This window comes from Hemicordylus capensis, chromosome 1 (assembly GCF_027244095.1).
Source record: "Hemicordylus capensis ecotype Gifberg chromosome 1, rHemCap1.1.pri, whole genome shotgun sequence".
In the NCBI taxonomy this organism is placed as follows: domain Eukaryota; kingdom Metazoa; phylum Chordata; class Lepidosauria; order Squamata; family Cordylidae; genus Hemicordylus; species Hemicordylus capensis.
In genome coordinates, this window is record NC_069657.1 from 421,501,793 (window position 1) to 421,521,561 (window position 19,769).

At 40.8% G+C, this 19,769-nt stretch overlaps 1 protein-coding gene and 1 long non-coding RNA gene across 13 annotated transcripts in view; one reads left to right on the forward strand and one right to left on the reverse strand.

Annotated features, from left to right (window-relative positions):
- Positions 1–19,769, reverse strand: part of HHAT (hedgehog acyltransferase) — a 476,499-nt gene that overhangs the window by 175,589 nt on the left and 281,141 nt on the right. Inside the window, exon 11 of one of the 10 annotated variants that reach the window (XM_053310534.1) lies at positions 16,010–16,566. The exons of the other annotated variants lie outside the window; for them this stretch is intronic. Within the exon in view, the coding sequence (XP_053166509.1) occupies positions 16,275–16,566 (292 nt within the window). The 3' untranslated portion in view covers positions 16,010–16,274. Of the gene's footprint in view, positions 1–16,009; positions 16,567–19,769 lie in introns of those variants that run through there. 10 annotated transcript variants of the gene reach the window in all.
- Positions 1–19,769, forward strand: part of LOC128351243 (uncharacterized) — a 39,047-nt gene that overhangs the window by 4,706 nt on the left and 14,572 nt on the right. The window contains exon 3 of one of the 3 annotated variants that reach the window (XR_008319665.1): positions 4,003–4,550. The exons of the other annotated variants lie outside the window; for them this stretch is intronic. This is a non-coding gene — a long non-coding RNA (uncharacterized LOC128351243). Of the gene's footprint in view, positions 1–4,002; positions 4,551–19,769 lie in introns of those variants that run through there. 3 annotated transcript variants of the gene reach the window in all.

A 19,769-nucleotide genomic window follows, 5' to 3' on the forward strand; every position in this document is an offset into this window, starting at 1 on the left:
TAAGAACTATAATCTGACATGAGGATAATAGTAAAATAACAATAAGGCAGCACCTTTTAGACTAACTGATGTTTTAATACATGGGCTTTTGTGGGATATAACTCACTTCTTCAGATGTAGAGTGAAAGGATAGTCAGTTACAGAAGATGGTGGCAAACTTTCAATCTACATTTAAAGAGATATTTACAATGGTTTTATACAATTTAGGTAGCAAAGTAGAGAGATTACTGACAGTGAAGATATTCTTACAACCAGCTGCAGAAGGGCAGGATCATGAAAACCTGAGTTGCGAAGCTCGGAACCCACTCCTGCCCCACTGCTCCAGATCAGGTCTACCCTGTTTTTCAGCCTATCCTTTAACAAAAGCTAAAACGGCCAATGTCCCATCTAATCTTGGCAGCCCCGATCATGTGTGTGATCAGGGCTGTGTGCTGCAGCTCCTGGTAGCCCAGTTTCCTGTAGATCACAGAGTGCTGCTTAAAGAGCAGCCAGGAAGCCAGGAGCTGCCACATTGCCACAGGCAGCCTCTCAGCTTCCTGCGCAATGCATTGTGGGGACTGGAGGACTTCCTCCTCTGGATCCCCAATGCTATAATCTCCACCGCGCTGGTCATGAGGGCACAAGGCACAGCAGAGCCCTAGCAAAAGTCTGCTCATGTGGGGGAGGCAGGAAGGCTCCTGCCTTCCTCCCAGCCCTCCCTAGCTACTAGGGATTTGGGGCATGTGAACAACCTCTGTGTTTATAATGTGCTTTAAAAACCCATTGAGGCTATTCACACGATGGGACGAAGTTGGGCTAGCGCAGGCTAGCCCGATTTCGTCCCATCATGTGAACCACCGGGCTTGGCTGAGAGCCCGGTGGTTTCTAAGCGGGTAACCAGCCTAAATACCCCTGCCCTTAAACCAGGTTTGTGGAGCGAGTGCTCAGCAAACCTGGTTTTAAAAATCACGAGTAGCCACACTGTGGCTACTCACAAGGAGACCCCCAGAGGGGAGGTAAAAAGCCGCCTCTCGGCTCCAAGGGTCTTGCCAGCATGCCCTGCGTGCTTGTGCAGGGCATGCTGGAGCTTCCAGAGGCCAATCGGCCCCCACTCACCCCAGTTCCGTCACGGAGTCGGCAATCGTGTGGGCGGCTGATCCAGCCGCCCAGGGCTCCCGCCCTGCTTGTGTGAGCTTAGCTCCCCAAACCGGGTCTCACTGATCGTAAGACCCTGCTCATTATCTCTATTCAAAGAGAGATTGACACAGTCACATTTTACTGTAAGTTCTTGTTCTGCAATTTCATGTTCCAAACGCCCTCCATAACCTATCTTAAGTACAGCCACCTTGAGGTCTGGGACCTTATATCTAGAGAGGTTAAAATGCTGACCAACAGGCTTTGTGGTATGCCTAACCTGTCCTCTTAAGTTCAACAGGAGTACTTTGAATAATGTTCTTTATGTCAGCTAGTGATACCAATGGAACTTGTGTTGCAGTCTCAGCATGCTGACTAAGGAGTCAGCTCCACTTAGAAGCCCTACCACAATCAATGGAAATAATGGAACTTTGTTGCAGCTGCCACCTGAGAACTATGGCTTCTGATAATTTAGTCAGCCAGCGGGATTTAGTTTTGAGTAAAGAGCCACAGGATTGGCCTGCTAGTCACAACTAAGAATTACATAATAAAATACTCTGGACACTTAGCTTTACAATGATAAGGTTGGTTTCAAAGCAATGATAGGGAATAGGCCAATAGAGGGGACAACAGCAATTGTCAACCATCATGACTCCACAATACACCCATTAAGAAGCAGGTCCTAATTCAGCCTCAGGACTGTACTACTTACCAAATGTATAAATTATACATATATTGTTATAATTAGTAATTAGATTCAACAAGCAGATATTCCCAATGCTTGGTGGCCATAACTGAGGACATGCTATGAAAGGAGGCAATGATGGTGAGAGAACTATATTACCCAACAATAAGCCCAATGATGAGTCAACTCAACCTGTTTGGGTTGTACCACTACCCAAATCTATTACAGAATGAAAATAGTTGTTGTCAAATTAATTATAATATAATTTATTTATTATTTCATTGGATTCTTTGTCTAGAATATGATTATATTTAAATAATAAATGATTTCTCTATATCTTACATACTGATAATTTCAATTAATTACAATAGTAATCTGTTACTTAACATTAAAAGACTTACTGTTGAAAAAGGGAAAAAGGGAAACATCCTTCTGAATCCATACAAGCCTGTATAGATTCAGATTCAAATTAAAGTACCTCCATTTTCCAGTGGATTTTATATTTGTTTACTCTGAAATGTGTGATGGAAACCAGTATGGAAGTCAAAATGAAACCAGAATGTTATGTTTCTTCCATATTGGTTTCCACCATACATTCCAGAATAAACAAATATAAAATCCACTGGAAAACTGGGGTACTTAGATTTTTCAGAAGCTAGGGAGTACTTCTGCTGGAAAGGTTGAGAAACACATAGAATTGCAAGCCAAAATTCTAATGCTCATGAATTGTATAAGACATGGAACTATTATCATCATAATTAGATGAACAGATGCCCTAGGATGAGCTGTCTCTGATTTTTGCTTATTTGCCCCAAGATATAATCTCAATGCCACATCATGCGCCATTCTGGAGGGTCCCCCAACCCTTGGGAACAGCTTTTCAGGGACCACAAAGGGTTGTAGTTTTAATGGGAGGTGAGAAGGTGCGACTGTTTCCTTGATTCTTTGGATCTAAGCCAATGATTCGCATTGGTCCCATTATGGGCATAGGCTGTGGTCCAAATCACATCCATGAGAGCAAAATGTTAATTAAAATCCATAATCCAGCAAAAAAACCAAAACCCCCAACTACAAAATTAAGTCAAATTTTAGGCCAATGAATGAAAGCCAAAAGCAAAGCAAGTAAAATGCTGAGGAGATCAGAGATCCAGACTCAAACCTAGATTTGCAAATCATGATGTAGAAAGAGGTATGGAAACCAAGTTGAATAGGCTGGTGGTGGAGGACAGGTAAGGCCTCAGGACTGAGATGGCTAAAGACTGGAAAAGAAAAATATTTAGGCAGGATCAACATTACTGATTAGAAGAAAATATTAAGTGAGATTGAAATGAAGAAGTATTAGGCATGGAAATAGGAACTAATACTAGAGCAGAAGCAAAAGAGGATTAAGAAATGGATAATCATGTATAACTTTGGCTGTGATCTACAAACCAGATGCTGGATTTGGCCAGATGCTAATTTCATAGGGCCTATGCTCTATGTGTTACAAAAGTCAGACAGCAAATCATCAAAGGAAACATTGCTGGGTGGAAGTTAACATGAGAAAGGGGAAAGAGCAAAAATCTGAGAGAGACTAAGATTAAAATTATGACTCTTTAGTATTTTGTATAAAGAATAAATTTTATTTTATTTTTGTTATATGTACAGATGAAACAAAAATATAGGGGTCTTTCATACATTTCAAATTAATTAATAATTATACACAAAGAATAGGAATTAAATTTTTAATTCACTCTCATACAATTCATAGGAGGCTTATTATTTATATATTCAATGAGGAGTGGTTTGTGTGGTGTTTTTGGTTAATCCAGTCCTTGATCCAAGCCAGCTTTTGAATGCGGCTTTAGTTACTTGTATTCCAGTCCTGGAGTAAATTAGGGGCTAACAAACAGCCAGCAGCAAGAGCACTGAAAAGCATTCTGCACTTGCCCCTTTATTTCATTAAACCATTAATATTCCCAATTCCGCTCCACTGCCTCATCCTTGCATACCACAATTCTTTCCTTGGGATTCTACAGTTTGCATTTTCTACGGGTCTGTAAAACAGCAGACTGTATGCTAAATTCCCCATCTCTATTTTGTGTTTACATTCACAGATATAAATTTTACACAAATTCACACACTACCTACCATGAACACCTGTAGTACTGACAGGTTTCATTTTTAGCTTTGTGAAGATGGTTTCTTTTTTTGTTTCACTGCAGCTTACCAGATGAGAAAGATACCCAGGAAATACAGCCTCCGCCATTTTCTGTGCCAAAGCAACACAACTTGTCTGATAACAAAAAGTTGATGTAAACTGGGTTAAAGCCTAATTTTCATTGTTTAATGGGTTGCAACATCCAGATTATGGTACAGCATGGGTAGGGAAAATAACAAGAAAAAATGTCAGCCATAATAGCGGAGAGGAGAGACTAGAAGCCTCTGTTGCCAGATTTGGCTTTTTAAAAGCCAAATTTTGGGTTACAGCCCATTTGACTCACGAGTATACCCTTTAGGTTCTGGCCACCCTGCGAAGAAGCCACAAGGAAAGCAACTAAGGCATTGAAGTCCCTACCTGGTGAGGCGCTTCACACAATTGGTGTGAAGCGCCATTAGGGTTAGTGCAGGGAGGGAGCCGTCGCACACGGGCAGGGAGTTGTCTCTGAGCAGCCAGATCAGCCGCCCACACGATTGCCGGCTCCGACATGGAGCTGGCAGGGGTGGCGGGGATCGGGGGCCAGCCAGCCCCTGGAAGTTCCAGAATGCCCCACGTGAGCACATGGGGCATTCTGGAAAGACTGCCGGGGTAGGGAGGCTTGTTTTAGCCTCCCGGGGGGGGGGGTCTCCTCATGTGTTGCCGTGACAGCACACGATCAACTAAAAGGGGTTAGCGAAGCACTCACTCCGCTAACCTTGTTTAATGGGAGGGGTAATTTTGTTAGTTTGCTGCTGGGAGCCCCACGGCTCCCGTGGCAGCAGACAACGAGGAGAAATTTGGCTAGGCTCCCTTTGCCCAATCTCTCCTAGTCATGGGAATAGCTTCGATATCTATCTTCATATTTATCTCTACAAACCAGAGAAGCAGAAACTGGGTTTTTTGTGTATTTTTTTAAAAAAGAATAAAACAAAAGTTGGGATTATTGGGGTGAGGTAGAGGGGGCAGATTTAACCTCAGAGTAAACATAGAGCATATGAACAGGCACCTAAATATTCACAGCCCCAAAGTATAACAGCTATGAAACCATAAGGAAGAGCAGTGACCCAGATAGCACATTTAGATGTAAATAATCTCAGGAATGACAGTATATGGAACTGACAGGCTACTTGTAGATAATATGCTTGAAACACAGTGTACTAATGCACCACTATCAAGGAAGGTGACACAAATGTTTTTGATAGGGTACCCACCTTCTACAATTAGTATTTCAATAATTTAAATGATGAAAACTAGAGATGACAATGTCAGTTATGCATGTAATAAAATCTAAGACATAAACAGTACTCAAAATGAAAGAGTTATGAACTAAAACTGGGTAAAAGAAAACCCCACAGTTTAGGCTCTAAGTTGCATATTTATTTTACTTATTCAACTACATGACTGGTTCTAGTGTTGTTGTTGTTATTATTAATTTGATTTCTATACCGCCCTTCCAAAAATGGCTCAGGGCGGTTTACACCGAGAAATAACAAACAAACAAACAAATAAGATGGCTCCCTGTCCCCAAAGGGCTCACATTCTAAAAAGAAACATAAGATAGACACCAGCAACAGTCACTGGAAGTACTGTGCTGGGGGTGGATAGGGCCAGTTACTCTCCCCCTGCTAAAGAAAGAGAATCACCACGGTAAAAGGTGCCTCTTTGCCCAGTTAGCAGGGGATATGTGAGAAAGTTATGAGAGAAAGAAAAATTCCCCATGCATGATTTTATAGACCTTTATCATGTCTTCTCTCAGTTGTCTTTGTCTAAACTAAAAAAACCCAGGTATAGTCTTGCTTCATAAGGAAAGTGCTCCAGGCCCCTGATCATCTTGCTTGCCCTCTTCTTCACCTTTTCCAGTTCTACAATGTCCTTCTTAAGATATGATGACCAGAACCACATACAGTACTCCAAATGTGGCCGCACCATACTTTTGTTTAAGGGCATTATTTACTAGCTATTTTCTGCTTCTTCCATCAAGGAACTTAGTGATTATGGCACAACCATATAAAATAAGCACTCTGATTTGCAATTCCTAGTGTCTAGAATCTGTATTTATATAGGAAATCCATACATAACACCAGTATACTAATAAAAAATTCCACATGCCCCAGTCTAAAGCCACATGGTAAAATATTAATAGTTGTTAATACTCTATTACATGGTGAGTGTCAATATTGTAACAACTGTAAGTAAATTCTAAGATTAAGTTAATCAAGTGCACACATAAAGGTGATGAGATGGAAGAGTGTTTGCTAGGAAGCAGCAATGTTGAAAAGGTTCTGGAAATGAAAGCAGATCAAAAGCTGAATATGAGTCAGTGTGATAACAAAATACCAAGCTTCCTTTTAGGTTGAGGACAGATATCTATTCTAAGAGTGTGCTCACGTGTACAACAGCACCTGAAGTTGATGTGAGCTCCCTCGGATTCCCATCCGAGTCTCTACTTTGATTCCAAATTCCAATATGCCGAGATTAGTTGTGTCATCCGAACCCTTAGAGGGCAACTAAAATTATCAGGGGGCTGGAACACATTCCTTATGAGGAAAGGCTACAATGTTTGGGACTTTGTAGTTAAGTAAAAGGTGACTAACGCTGGACCGAGGCTTACAGAATTATGCATGGTGTGGAGAAAGTGGATAGAGAGAAGCATTTGTCCATCTCTCACAAAGCTAGAACCAGGGTCGTGCAATGAAACAGATTTAGCAATAGCAATAGCAATAGCACTTACATTTATATACCGCTCTATAGCTGGAAGCTCTCTAAGCGGTTTACAATGATTTAGCATATTGCCCCCCAACATTCTGGGTACTCATTTTACCGACTTCGGAAGGATGGAAGGCTGAGTCAACCTTGAGCCCCTTGGTCAGGATCGAACTTGTAACCTTCTGGTTACAGGGCAGCAGTTTTACCACTGCGCCACCAGGGGCTCTTCATCTTGGTTGCCCTCTTCTTCACCTTTTCCAGTTCTACAATGTCCTTCTTAAGATATGATGACCAGAACCATATGATGACCAGATTTGCAGGAGATTTAAAATGAATGAGAGGTAGTGCTTCTTCACATAGTGCACAGTTAATGTATGGAATTTGATGCCACAAGATGTGGCAATAACCCCTATTTTAGATGGTTTAAAAAGGAGATTGACAAACTTTGTCTCAAGTCTAGACTAGTAGACAAGTCTATCTACTGGACATGATGACTACATGTTACCTCCCAGTTCAGAAGCAGTATGTTTCTGAATATTGGTTGCAGAGGCGCAATGGTGGGTGAATAATAGGATGCGTTCATCTCTGCTTGTGGACTTCCCTGAGGCACCTGGTTGAAACTGTGGTCAACAGGATGCTGGACCAGATGGGCTTTTCATCTGATCTAGCTCTTCTTGTAACCCCATCATACTATGATAAACACTGACATAGATACTAGGGGTGTACACAAAAGCGGTTTGCCCGGTTCAGTTTGAGTCCGAACCAGACATGATCTGAACTGGGCATTTTCGGTTTTGTGCCCCCGAACAAACACCTTGGTTCGCCACAAATTTGAGCCAGTCCAGGGATGATACACACACACACACACACACACACACACACACACACACTCAGTGCCAGGTCCAGTGGCCTTGGGTGTGATGCTGCGGAGGGTCTCTGCCATGTTCCTCTCCCCCCACCACCCTCCCCCCAGTCTTATTCTCCTGCGGGGCGGGGGGAGAGGGAAACAGCGGAGACACACCCGTGCCCCAACCCCCGCCAGGGCAGCACCCCCAAAAGACGCTGGACCCTATGGTGAGTCTTTAAATTTAAAAAAACCAAAAGCTTTAGAACCCTTCTAGGAGAGAAGAGCTGATCTTGTGGTAGCAAGAATGACTTGTCCCCTTAGCTAAGCAGGGTCTACCCTGGCTACATATGAATGGGAGACTAGAAGGGGAGACTAGAAGTGTGTGCACTGTCAGATATTCCCCTCAGGGGATGGAGCCGCTCTGGGAAGAGAAGATGGTTTCATGTTCCCTCCCTGGCTTCTCCAAGATAGGGCTGAGAGAAATTCCTGCCTGCAACCTTGGAGAAGCCACTGCCGGTCTATGAAGACAATACTGAGCTAGATAGACCAATGGTCTAACTCAGTATTTATTTATTTATTTATTTATTCATTCATTCATTCATTCATTCATTCATTCCTTTATTTAGCTAACACATTTGTATACCACCCCAAACCCAAGTCTCTGGGAGGTTTACAACAAAACAATAAAAACAACAGATAAAAAACTAAAACATTTCAACAATTAAAATTTAAAATGTCAAAACTATTAAAAACACAATTAAAACAATATCTAATTAAAAGCCTGGGTGAACAAATGTGTTTTGACTGCCTTTTAAAAAGTTGTAAGAGATGTGTGAACGTGCGTGAACTCTGGTGTTGAATGCATGTGAAAATAACTGTGGTGTTGAACGCGTGTGAACACGCTTCTCCAAGTGACCACTATATATGGCAGCTTCCTATGTTCCTAAACCCCAAACCAGCCCCAAGGGTTTGGCTCAATCTTGAGCTAGACCGGTTCGATGGCAAACTGGCTCAAACACGAACTGGTTCACACACATCCCTAACATATACCTTCTTTAAAGGATTAAATGTCAACCAATGGCTATTAATTATAATATTTGAGACTGGAAGTTCAGAAGTAATATACTTCTAAGATATATTCTAGAGATTTCTAGAGTTTTTGATATTAGGTGGTACATAAATTCAATAAATAAAATAAAGTGACCAGATTCTAGGGTCAAACAACAGAAAACGGATTTCTCTGTCATGCTTGTGAACTTCCCATGGCCATCTGTCTGGCCACAGCAGGAGACCAAGTGCTGTATTAGTTGAACTTTCAGTCTGATCAGGCAGGTAATTATTCAGTTATCGTCTTTATGTGCATTGTCCTTACCACATGAACTGCAATTTTCAGAAGGTATTGTTCTACTTGAGTAGATGTTTGGACCACTTCAAGCTGAGGGGCTTTAAAGTTACAAGGGCAGTGAAAAACAGGTTGCCTTGAAAAAACAGTTTGGAAAGGAGGGGAAAGTGGTGAAAAATATATATGCAAAAGCAATTGGGGAATAACTGAAAGCTGTAGGGTTTCAGTTTTCAACTAGATTGCCCCCCACCCCCCAGGAGAATGAAACAAGGCAGGGAGTAGTTCAATAATCTTGAAGTCCTTTCCAGTCTGATCCATAGACCTTAAGCTTCTCTCTGTAGGAATAAACGACATAAACAATGAGGCTATTCACACAAGCAGCCCAACCCAGGCTATCCACCAATGCACTGTACTCACCGCACAGTGCATTAAGGCATACCTGGAGGCCAGGACTCGTTTTCCTGGCCTCCAGGACTCGTTTTCCTGGCCTCCAGCAATCCACGCTGCCAAGGGCAGCATGGATCATGTCGGTGCACAACACCGTACCCTAGAGGAGCTTCTTGCTCATCTGGGGGGAAGGCAGGTTTGACTCGGCCTTCCCCCACCCCCTGCCTGTGTAAGAATTGTAAGAATAAACTTAATAAATCTTCAGTTTCTGCTGCTGAGCTAAACTGGGATCCTGCCATCAAGTCGGTTTACTCCAACTTGGCTGGCCTGATACTTTCTTCATGACAGCTCAATCCTTTTATATATCAGTGATTCCTTGACTGTCCATTAGCTCTTTGCCCTTGATGTCTGTCCTCTTGACACCTCAGAATAGCTATCACAAAGTCTGAGAGACAGAGACTGGTCCAAGGGCCATCCAGTGTGCTTCATGGTGGAGTGGGAACTTGAACCTAACTCTTTGTGGTCCAAAATTCCCTCCACTATACTACAGTGGCCCTTGTTTATCATGAACGAGAATATCACCATATGCTACAGGAGGATTGTAAATTTTCAGTAAGTATTACCCACAGAGCTGTCATAAAATGAAGACACAAAACTAAGGATGATTATATTTTGATCTCCCACTGGTGATAAATAGCAATTTAAAGTCCATTTTGCAATATACCCAGACACACTATAAAAGCAGTAAGAAGCTTTAAAGTATATTTGAGAAGCTGATGTTTTACATGTAAGATATTTAGATTAGATTCTCTTATCCTTGAGAAGATATGTAGGCATTCTACAACAGCAAGCAACCTCAGAAAATGGATATTATTCCACATTTTATGAGATAAAAACCTCTCACTAAGAAGCACAGGCACCAGTGACAATATATTCTTACTAGCTGGGCTGGGTGCAGAGCATCTGCACCTCCAGTTCTCAGCCCCTCATTCTCAGCCCTCCCGCTTCCATTTCCCCCCCCCTCTGACCGGCCACCTGGCCAACCGCCTTTTCCAGCCAGCAGCCACCCCCTGCCACTTTCTTCCCCCACGGGCCACCGCTGCCTTCTTCACCACCAATTTCTTCACACACACCCCACCACCACTTTCTCCCCCACCCCGCCACCACTTTCCCCACCACCGCTCTCTCACCCATCCATCCATTTCTGCCTGTTTGCTCCCCACCCCCTGGAATCTCACTCGCAAACTCTCACAAGAGCTGCCACACATGGGATTAGTGGCAAGTACATTTGAGAGAGAGAGAGAGAGAGAGAGAGAGAGAGAGAGAGAGAGAGATTACTCTTCCTTGTCAAACATTCTCAGCACCACAGCAAATAGAAGAGAAACACAGATGAATTGCCAATGCAAGGAAAACTGAACCAGATGAGTTTCCGCCCGCCACGTTGCTCCTAACTGTGGTGTTGAAATTCTCAAGAAAAACAAATAAATGTTTTCAGTTTCCAGCATACTGATAAAAGTTTGATGCAAGGTCACTCATCTCAGCTGAAGACATCCTGTTCGCATAAAGAAGAACAGCTGATGCTCTCTGTGAAAGACTAAACCTATACAGTCTTTTCAGATACTCAGCTGATAGTGGCATCTATAAAGCACTCATCATCCATTTCCTGATATTTAAAGGAAATGTGAATCTGTGCAATAGCCAAAATCCATTTGCTCCAAACATTTGCCTCTTTCTGTACACCTGGGACAGCTCACACTTGCAAGTACAGAATTTGAATTCCTCTTCACATGATTGAAATTTCTAGCAAACTTTAAGAATTGACACTGTTGGTAGCCTTCTGTTTGAGTTTATTTAAGATGGTGAACAGGTGAATATGAGGTCAGGGCCTTTTTTGTGATGACTCCCATACTAAGAAATGCCCTCATAGGCAAGTTCCATCTTGCTCCATTCTTGGCTGCTTTGGACAGGCAGTTCAAACTCACACAGGCATTTTACCACTGAGTACATTATGACTTGTTTTGAGGATCCTGATGGGGTTTATTTTTATGTGCTGGTCTTTTATCTTTTTAGGGGTTCTTTTGAATGAGTTGGTTTATACATGCAGTGTTCTATTATTTTATTGTAATTTGTAAGCCATTTTGACTACTGCTGGTAGAAAATCAGGATAAAAATTCTTCAGAGTAAAGAAATATGTCACCTTGGGACTACAGTGAAGTTGCAGGCTAAAAAAAAACCTTAAATAAAAACATAGTAACAAATAAATATACGAACACTTTTTCTCTAGTGATTGATGGGCCATTCACACATTAAATGATGAACAAACTTGTGAGCGGGGGTCAGGCAGAAAATGCTTAAAATGCATAAATAAAGCAACAGAAGGAGGATCTGTGTGTCTTCTGGAAGCAAAAAATAAAGGATACACTAAGTCCACTATTCAAAATCAGAATGAAAACTACCGATGTAGATAAAAATAAAGTTCAAACTACAGAATATGCAGCTTCCTTTAAACTTCACAAAGGAAGAACGTTCTTTTTTTAAATTAAATTTTTATTAATTTTAACAATATCTTAACATTCACAACATATTGAACAAATATGGACTTCCCGCTCACACCTCCTCATGAATAACCAACTATAGAATTAACCCTTGCTATAATAATAATTCAAAACATAGATCTAAACCTTACAAACACGATTTTGATCTACCCAACCTGCTAATATTACTAGATTTCAAACCCTGTTGTAAAATCAATATTAGGAAAATAGTTCTTTAGATATAATAAGAATGGTTTCCAATCTTCTTTAAAGCATTCCAAATTTTGGTCTCTTATCAGTAATGTAAGTTTTGCCATCTCCGCATATTCCAATATTTTTATCAGCCAATCTTCTTTTGAAGGCAGTTCATTACTCTTCCATTTCTGTGCATATATTATTCTGGCCGCCGTGGTAGCATACATAAATGTTAAATTAATTGTAGAAAACACTCCGAAAGTTCTGACAACATGTTTAGGAAGAACCTCTTGCCTGCTTCTCACCTCCTGCCCATGGGCTTCTCAGAGGCATCTGGTGGACCACCATGTGAAACAGGATGCTAGACTAGATAGGCCTTGGACCTGATCCAGCAGGGCTGTTCTTATGTTCTTAGAGGTTCTTAACCTCTAAGAGATTCACATTAACGTGTTGTCGTCTTCATCAATTGGAGAGGAAGCAGATAGGCAGGAAATGATATGCTATTGAGCTATACATACAGGTACATACCTGGCCTCTATGCACTAGGAGAAAAGCTGTCTCTGATTGTAGCTTACTCTGATGAGTGTCAGAAAAACCATTGCCAGGAAAAGGAGCTATGGGGGGGGGGGGAAGCAAACTCTGAGCTAGGGAGGTGCCCATCTGGGTCAGTCATCCCCCGTGTAGCTGAGAGTTTTGTTTAATATTACCATGTATAAAGGACAGGATTGAATAGTTCCCTAAAATATTAATGCAAGGTTTCCCTCTGCTGGTAGCAATGCTATTTCACATTTGAAGTTGCCTCATGCATACTGCATGAGGACAACATGACAGCCTTCCAAATTTATCACTCTATTATTATCAAGTTTCAGAATTTGTCATTGCTACCTAAGATCAAATCATATTTTGACTCATGAGAATGTAAGAACAGCCTTGCTGGATCAGGCTCAAGGCCTATCTAGTCCAGCATCCCGTTTCACACAGTGGCCCACCAGATGCCCCTGAGAAGCCCACAGGCAAGAACTGAGGGAATGCCCTCTCTCCTGATGTTGTTCCCCTGCAACTGGTATTTAGAGGCATCTTGCCTCTGAGGTAGGAGGTGGCCTATAGCCACCAAACTGGTAACCATTGATTGACCTGTACTCCATGAATTTGTCTAAGCCCCTTTTAAAGCCATACAAGCATTCAGGGAGGATCCGGAAAACTACAGGCCAGTTAGCTTAACGTCTGTGCTGGGTAAGTTGATGGAAAGCATACTGAAGGACAAAACTGTTAAACATATAGAAGAACAGGCCTTGCTGAAGGAGAACTAGCATGGCTTCTGCAAGGGCAAGTCTTGCCTCACTAACCTTTTAGAGTTCTTTGAGAGTGTCAACAGGCATGTGGAAAAATTTTAGTGTAGATAGCTTAGGCATTCCTGATGGATAACAGATTTGTAACTGTTCTGGAATGGTTTCCAGTCTAGATATGATTGTGAGTCTTCATTCATGACAACATACATACATTCATCAAACACACATGTAAGCAAAATGTCTGTAAGGTGAGTGGGTCTCTTAGTATTCTCTTTAAAAAGCCCAAATGCTTTGTTCATCATAAAATCATGGAGGAGAGCTGGTCTTGTGGTAGCAAGCATGACTTGTCCCCTTAGCTAAGAAGGGTCTGCCCTGGTTGCATATGAATGGGAGACTACATGTGTGAGCACTGTAAGATATTCCCCTTAAGGGATGGAGCTGTTCTGGGAAGAGCACCTAGGTTCCAAATTCCCTCCCTGGCACCTCCAAGATAGGTCTGAGAGAGATTCCTGCCTGCAACCTTGGAGCAGCCGCTGCCAGTCTGTGTAGACAATACTGAGCTAGATGGACCAATGGTCTCACTCAGTATATAGCAGCTTCCTATATTCCTAAAACATGTTTTCTTACTCAAAGATAATTTGGCACGGGGAATCTAGTTTGTAATCTGACCAAATTCCAGAAAATTCTAATGAAGAATGACTGAGTGTTAGCAGTTTATAACTAATCAATCAATCAGATGCCTTATACTATTTGCAACTGGGTTTTTTTGCCTCCAAAACGCATATGAAGTTTCTCCTTTTGGCAGTTTAGATTATTTCAAAAATTAAATGATCTTGCTAATGTGGGCTTTTAGCTAGCGTTTTTGTTTGATATATTGTTAATATATAAATTGCATCAGAACACCTATTTGAAAATTAGATACAATGTTTCAGGTTATCTCCCTAAAGACATTCCAATAAATAGAGGTGTGAAGCAAGGATGTATCCTGGCTCCATTATTATTTAATTTTTATATAAATTCTATGGTTGTTTCTCTGACTCACTCAGACTTTCATTCCCCAGTATTAGCCTCTAAACCTGTAGCAATGCTTCTGTACGCAGACGACACTGTAATGTTCTCACAGACCCCTAATGGCTTGAGAAGAGCATTTAATTCCCTCACTTCTTACTGTAAAGATCATGCTCCGCAGATTAACTACTCTAAAATGCAGATTATGAGGTTTGCTAAGCATCCCAAGCTCTTATGTTGGTTTATTGGTTTTAAAAGGTTGGTTTTAAAAAGTGTCTAAAGACTTATCTTTTTACCCAGGCCTTTTAGCTTTTTAACTTTGTAACTTTTTAAATTATGGATTATTTATTGATTTGTTTTAAACTGTTTTTAATATTTAATTGATTTTAATGTTTTGTTTTTAAACCGCCCTGAGACCTTGGGTTGGGGTGGTATAAAAATGCGCTAAACAAACAAACAAATAAATAAATAATATTGACAGGCATAATCTTGAGCAGATCAGTTGTTATAAGTACATAGGCATTGTATTTAACTCCACCGTTAGTCATTGAACCCAAGAATATGGTATTCAAAATGCTCAAAGGTCATGATCGGCAATATATTGGTGTTTTTCTACTCTAGGGGTGGACTTTTTATTCCTGCAGCCATAAGACTATTCCAGCTCATTTGCTTTATGGGGCCTTTATCCATCCGAGTCCTAGAAGCTGTGCAATCTAAATTCTTTAGAAAGCTATTTCAAGTACCACGAGGCGTCCCTAACACAGCTTTGAGAGTGGAGCCAGGTTTGATAAACTTTGGATCTAAAATTTGGCTTTTAATATTCAAATTGTGACTTAAAATCAGTCCCACTGGATTGTTACCACTTATGCTAGCAGATAAGTTCAGCTCCAACTGGGAAATGGAACTTAAAAGGAAATTGCTTGCTTATGGGTTTGCCCCACAGTTACTGTTGACAATGAATCTTGATCAAGCTAGCCTTTGTGACGTAGTATGAATTTGTGACGTAGCATGGCAATCTGATATAAATTCTATATCAAGGAGATTAATGGTGAGTAATCAACTTTTGAATATGAAACTGGCTGTTTTTTTAGATAAGCTTACAGTAGCAGAATACTGTAGAGCCTTCACTCTAGCACTCTTTGGCGTTTTACCTTCTGCTGTGTTTAAAGGCAGGATTTTCAAAGTCCCTTATGCGGAGCAGTTTTGTCCTTGCAAGTCAGAAGCTATCAAGGCATTATCTCATGTGTTACTATACTGTAGTTTCTACAGGGACACTCGTTCTGAATTAATAGTGTCCCTTCTAGCAAATGGTCACCCAGATGAATTCTATGTTAGTTATCTTTTATTTGACAGCGATGACAAAACTACTTAAGCAGTCGTTAAATTTTGTCTTGTTGCCATTAGAATTTGAACTGAGAGAGTATCTCTATAGATAGCTTTCATAAGGTTTATGAATACTTGCATTAGTTTTTTGTTATTGTTTGGGCTGTATGTATACATTTTTCTGGCCAGCAACTGTAAATAAACAGAACTGAACTATATTGTAGTGCATGCTTACCTCTTATACTGCAAATTTATTTGTTGTGTCCTGTGGCATTCATTTGCATGTGCTGTGTGTTTGCATGTTGTAAAACCTTTCTTCTTAGCTTCCCCTATCCCCGGATCAAAACAAAAGTGGACTATATAACTGCTGGACAGTCATGATAAAACAAGAATAATATGGGTATGAAGATAATTAAAATGGCTTATACTTCATGTAAATATTACTGAGAGTACATGTGTGTGGTGCTTTAAATAATACAAATCACAGATGCTGGGTATTACAGAGCTACAGTGAAATTAATCTCACCCCTCCAAGTAATTCAGGAATTTACTTTTTTTTAAAAAACACAAAGACATTCTAGGATATTTTTAAAAAGGAACCCTTCAGCTTAAGAGAATTCATTTATGCACCAAAAAGCCTGCAAATTGTAAGTGAAGGTGTCCACCTTAATTTTCATGACATTTAAGCAGTAAATACATTTTACAGTGTTTACAGTACACACATTTTATACATTTATACTGAGCTGACTTAGAACTTAGCCTCCATGCACCTACACACTCTCTTGTTCTTTCAGTCCCAATCCTCTTCCTCTGCAGGAAGGAACCATAGTAGCTTGGTACCGTGCTTGGACACCAACATGCAGAAGCAGGAAGTACACCCCTGGGCTGTAGCACTCTGTTATAGTGGGGTTCATGCTTTGTGTAGATAACATACCCATTCAGATCCCATAAGCTCCATCTAAAAAGAACCAAGGCAGCTAATTTAGAAAAGAGCCCTGCCTGAAATTTGGTAGTCCACTAGCCTGATATATAAAGAACAGCATGGAATAACTAGAAGAGGAAAATTTAAAAAGATGGAAAGGGAGAGGAAAGAACATCTTGGTATAGTTATAAACTTCTAAAGAAAAGTGGTATATAAATATTCATAGTAGCAAGGAGTGGGAAAAACCTCTCGTCAAATAATCTACTGCTACTACTTATATAGTGTCACCTTAAGCGGCGCAGTGGAGAAATGCTTGACTAACAAGCAGAAGGTTGCTGGTTCGAATCCCCGCTGGTACTATATCGGGTAGCAGCGATACAGGAAGATGCTGAAAGGAATCATCTCATACTGCACGGGAGGAGGCAATGGTAAACCCCTCCGGTATTCTACCAAAGAAAATCACAGGGTTCTGTGGGCACCAGGAGTCGAAATCGACTTGACGGCACACTTTACTTTTACTACTTATATGCCACTTTTCAACCAAAAAAGGTTCTCAAAAGCAATTTGCACAGAAAAGAATAATGAGAAGATGGAATAAGAAGAAGATGCTTCCCTGTCCCCAAAGGGCTCGCAATCTAAAAAGAAACACAAGGCAGACATCGGTAACAGCCACTGGAGTGACCGTGTGCTGGGGTGGCGGCAGTTGCTCTCCCCCTGCTTATAAAGAGAATCACCACTTTGAAAGGTGCTTCTTTGCAGCTTTAGCAGGGGTGGACAAATAAAATCCATCTATTATCTAGCAAAGTCACACCAAGGTCCAATCATAGAACACAAAGCCCATTTACCAGACCCAGCGAAACATATTCAATTTCTTTTCTCTCCATGCATATTTTCTTTCTACTCATGTCCACGTCCAACCCTCACCAACAGATGATTGTGCAAATCTGACAAGCTGCTTTTAAAAGTATGCCAAAAATGTACACGTCCATGCTTATGAAATAATTGTGAAACCAATTGCCTGGCTTGACAGCATAGTAATGAGCTCTATGCCAATTGAATCCTAATCATTTGGAAGCAGAAGCTGTCTTCCTGCCTGCCAAAGTCCAAATAAGAGACAAAAGGTGCTAGACAGACAAGCAATTGAAATAATTTATTTGAGAACTGATACAGCTTTTAGATAGTACCACTGACTACATGCATTAAATCCTAGATAACGTTCAAGTAAGTAATTCTACAACTTCACTAGTAAGAATAGAGGTAACTTGCAGGGTCCCCAAATCCATGCTCACAAATATTAAAGTTCTGTAACCAGAAAACACAAAGTTTTCTATCACAATGAATTATGTAAATTTACCATATACCATAATTATTTGGGGGGCGGGATTTCCATAGATAGATAGATAGATAGATAGATAGATAGATAGATAGATAGATAGATGTAACATTTGGGTGGTTCTCCCCCCCCCCAAGTATAGAAATGAGGTTTGAGGAAAAAGCTACTGAGGGCAATAAATGCATAAAGATGGCAAAAGGGACAAAATATGAAAATTTAAACCAGCTGTCCAAGACACAGAAGTCTCTCTATTAGAAGACTCTTTCAGACCCTGCTGAGCCTTCACCTGACCCAATTCCCCACGTTTTCAAGTTGCTGCTTTAAAAAGGGTTAGACATTACTATGAAATGGAAAGTTAGGACATTAAGGTTTTGTTTTTTTAAAATGCAGTACCATCAGATTTTGCAGGAAGCCACCGCAATCATGAAAATTTCAAGACGGCCAACTTACAGAGCATCTTTTCATCACTAATTTAGGACACCTAGGAAAAGTTGCATATTTAAAGAAGCAAAACTAGAGGCAAATATATTCTTCAGATGTCATGCCTTCTCCAGATATCAGGTGCCATGAGGTCTCAAGCAGGGAATCTGTTCCTCAGTCAGACTCCAATTCCCCAATCCTGCCTGTCAACCAGTCCTGCCTAAACCAGTCCTGAGCCATTTTGGAAGGGCGGTATATAAATTAAATAAATAAATAAATAAATAAATAATGAACATAATTATGTATATACACATGTATTGAAACCCTTGAAAGAAACATGGAATAGACACAGTTGTGAAGATTCATAAAGAAATGAAGTAAAATTCAGCAACCAATAAGTAGACAGCAATCATACATGGTGCCCATAACTATGTATTAGGCCTGTGCAAAGTTTTGGCTCCGAATAGTTAAAGCTGAATTCTTTGCACTGCCCTCCTGACACCAGGCGGAGGTGATCATTCTCACTGATCACCATGCAATGCTGTACTTTACCCAGGACCAGTGAGGCTCATTTAAGAAAATGGAAGCTTCTTGAGCTCCAGCGCCATCTGGGAAGGCACACAGTGGATGCTGGGATGTGGAGGCCTTTTCAGCTTCCTACCCACCCCCCACACACACCATAGCGTTCTATGGGGTATTTTCCAAGCTTTGCACAGACCTAATACATGTCACAACATGCATGGCATCTCTTGAGTTTATCAAGAGGTTTGATTATATTTGCACAGGTTTGAATCAAAATTATGAGTTCCTGTCACATTACAATGCTGATTAACTTAAGCTGCACTAGAAGGCTTTTGTTGCCACCAGTTACCGCAGCTGTGAATTGTCACTGTGCTTATCTTTTTTTAAACAGAAATGTCACAGACTGTACTACTTACATTTATGGTCTTTCATCTCACCATTTACATTTTTTCTCTATAGAGACACAGACAGACACCTGTCATTTGAGGATAACATATAATGCATCTATTGGAACGTAGTCCACAAAAGCAAATGTGTTAGTTTTGGAGGTGTCATAAGGCTCTTTGTTATAATCATACATTAACTTTAGCTCAACAGGCCAGTCCCTGTTTCATACAGAAAACCTAATCATAAGCTGTTGATTTCTGAAAATACAACACCCAGGGCATAGTCTAAGAGCACATTATTCTTCAACTTTGCTGAAGCTAAGCAGGTCTAGATGTGAACAATGCCTGGCTGGGAGGCCAGCTAGGAATCCCATGTATGTCACCTTGAGTTCCAGATGACAGAATATAAATGCAATTGATAAAATAAGATCTCACAAGCAGTTGCTGTGAAAGAAACAGCTATCGTTCCATATATCGCATCCATAATAGGGGATGACTTCCCTTTTGTGAGATAGCCATAAAAACTGGGTGAAAACCACCTGCTAGAGTCTTTCATGCAGTCTCTGAACTCCTTATGG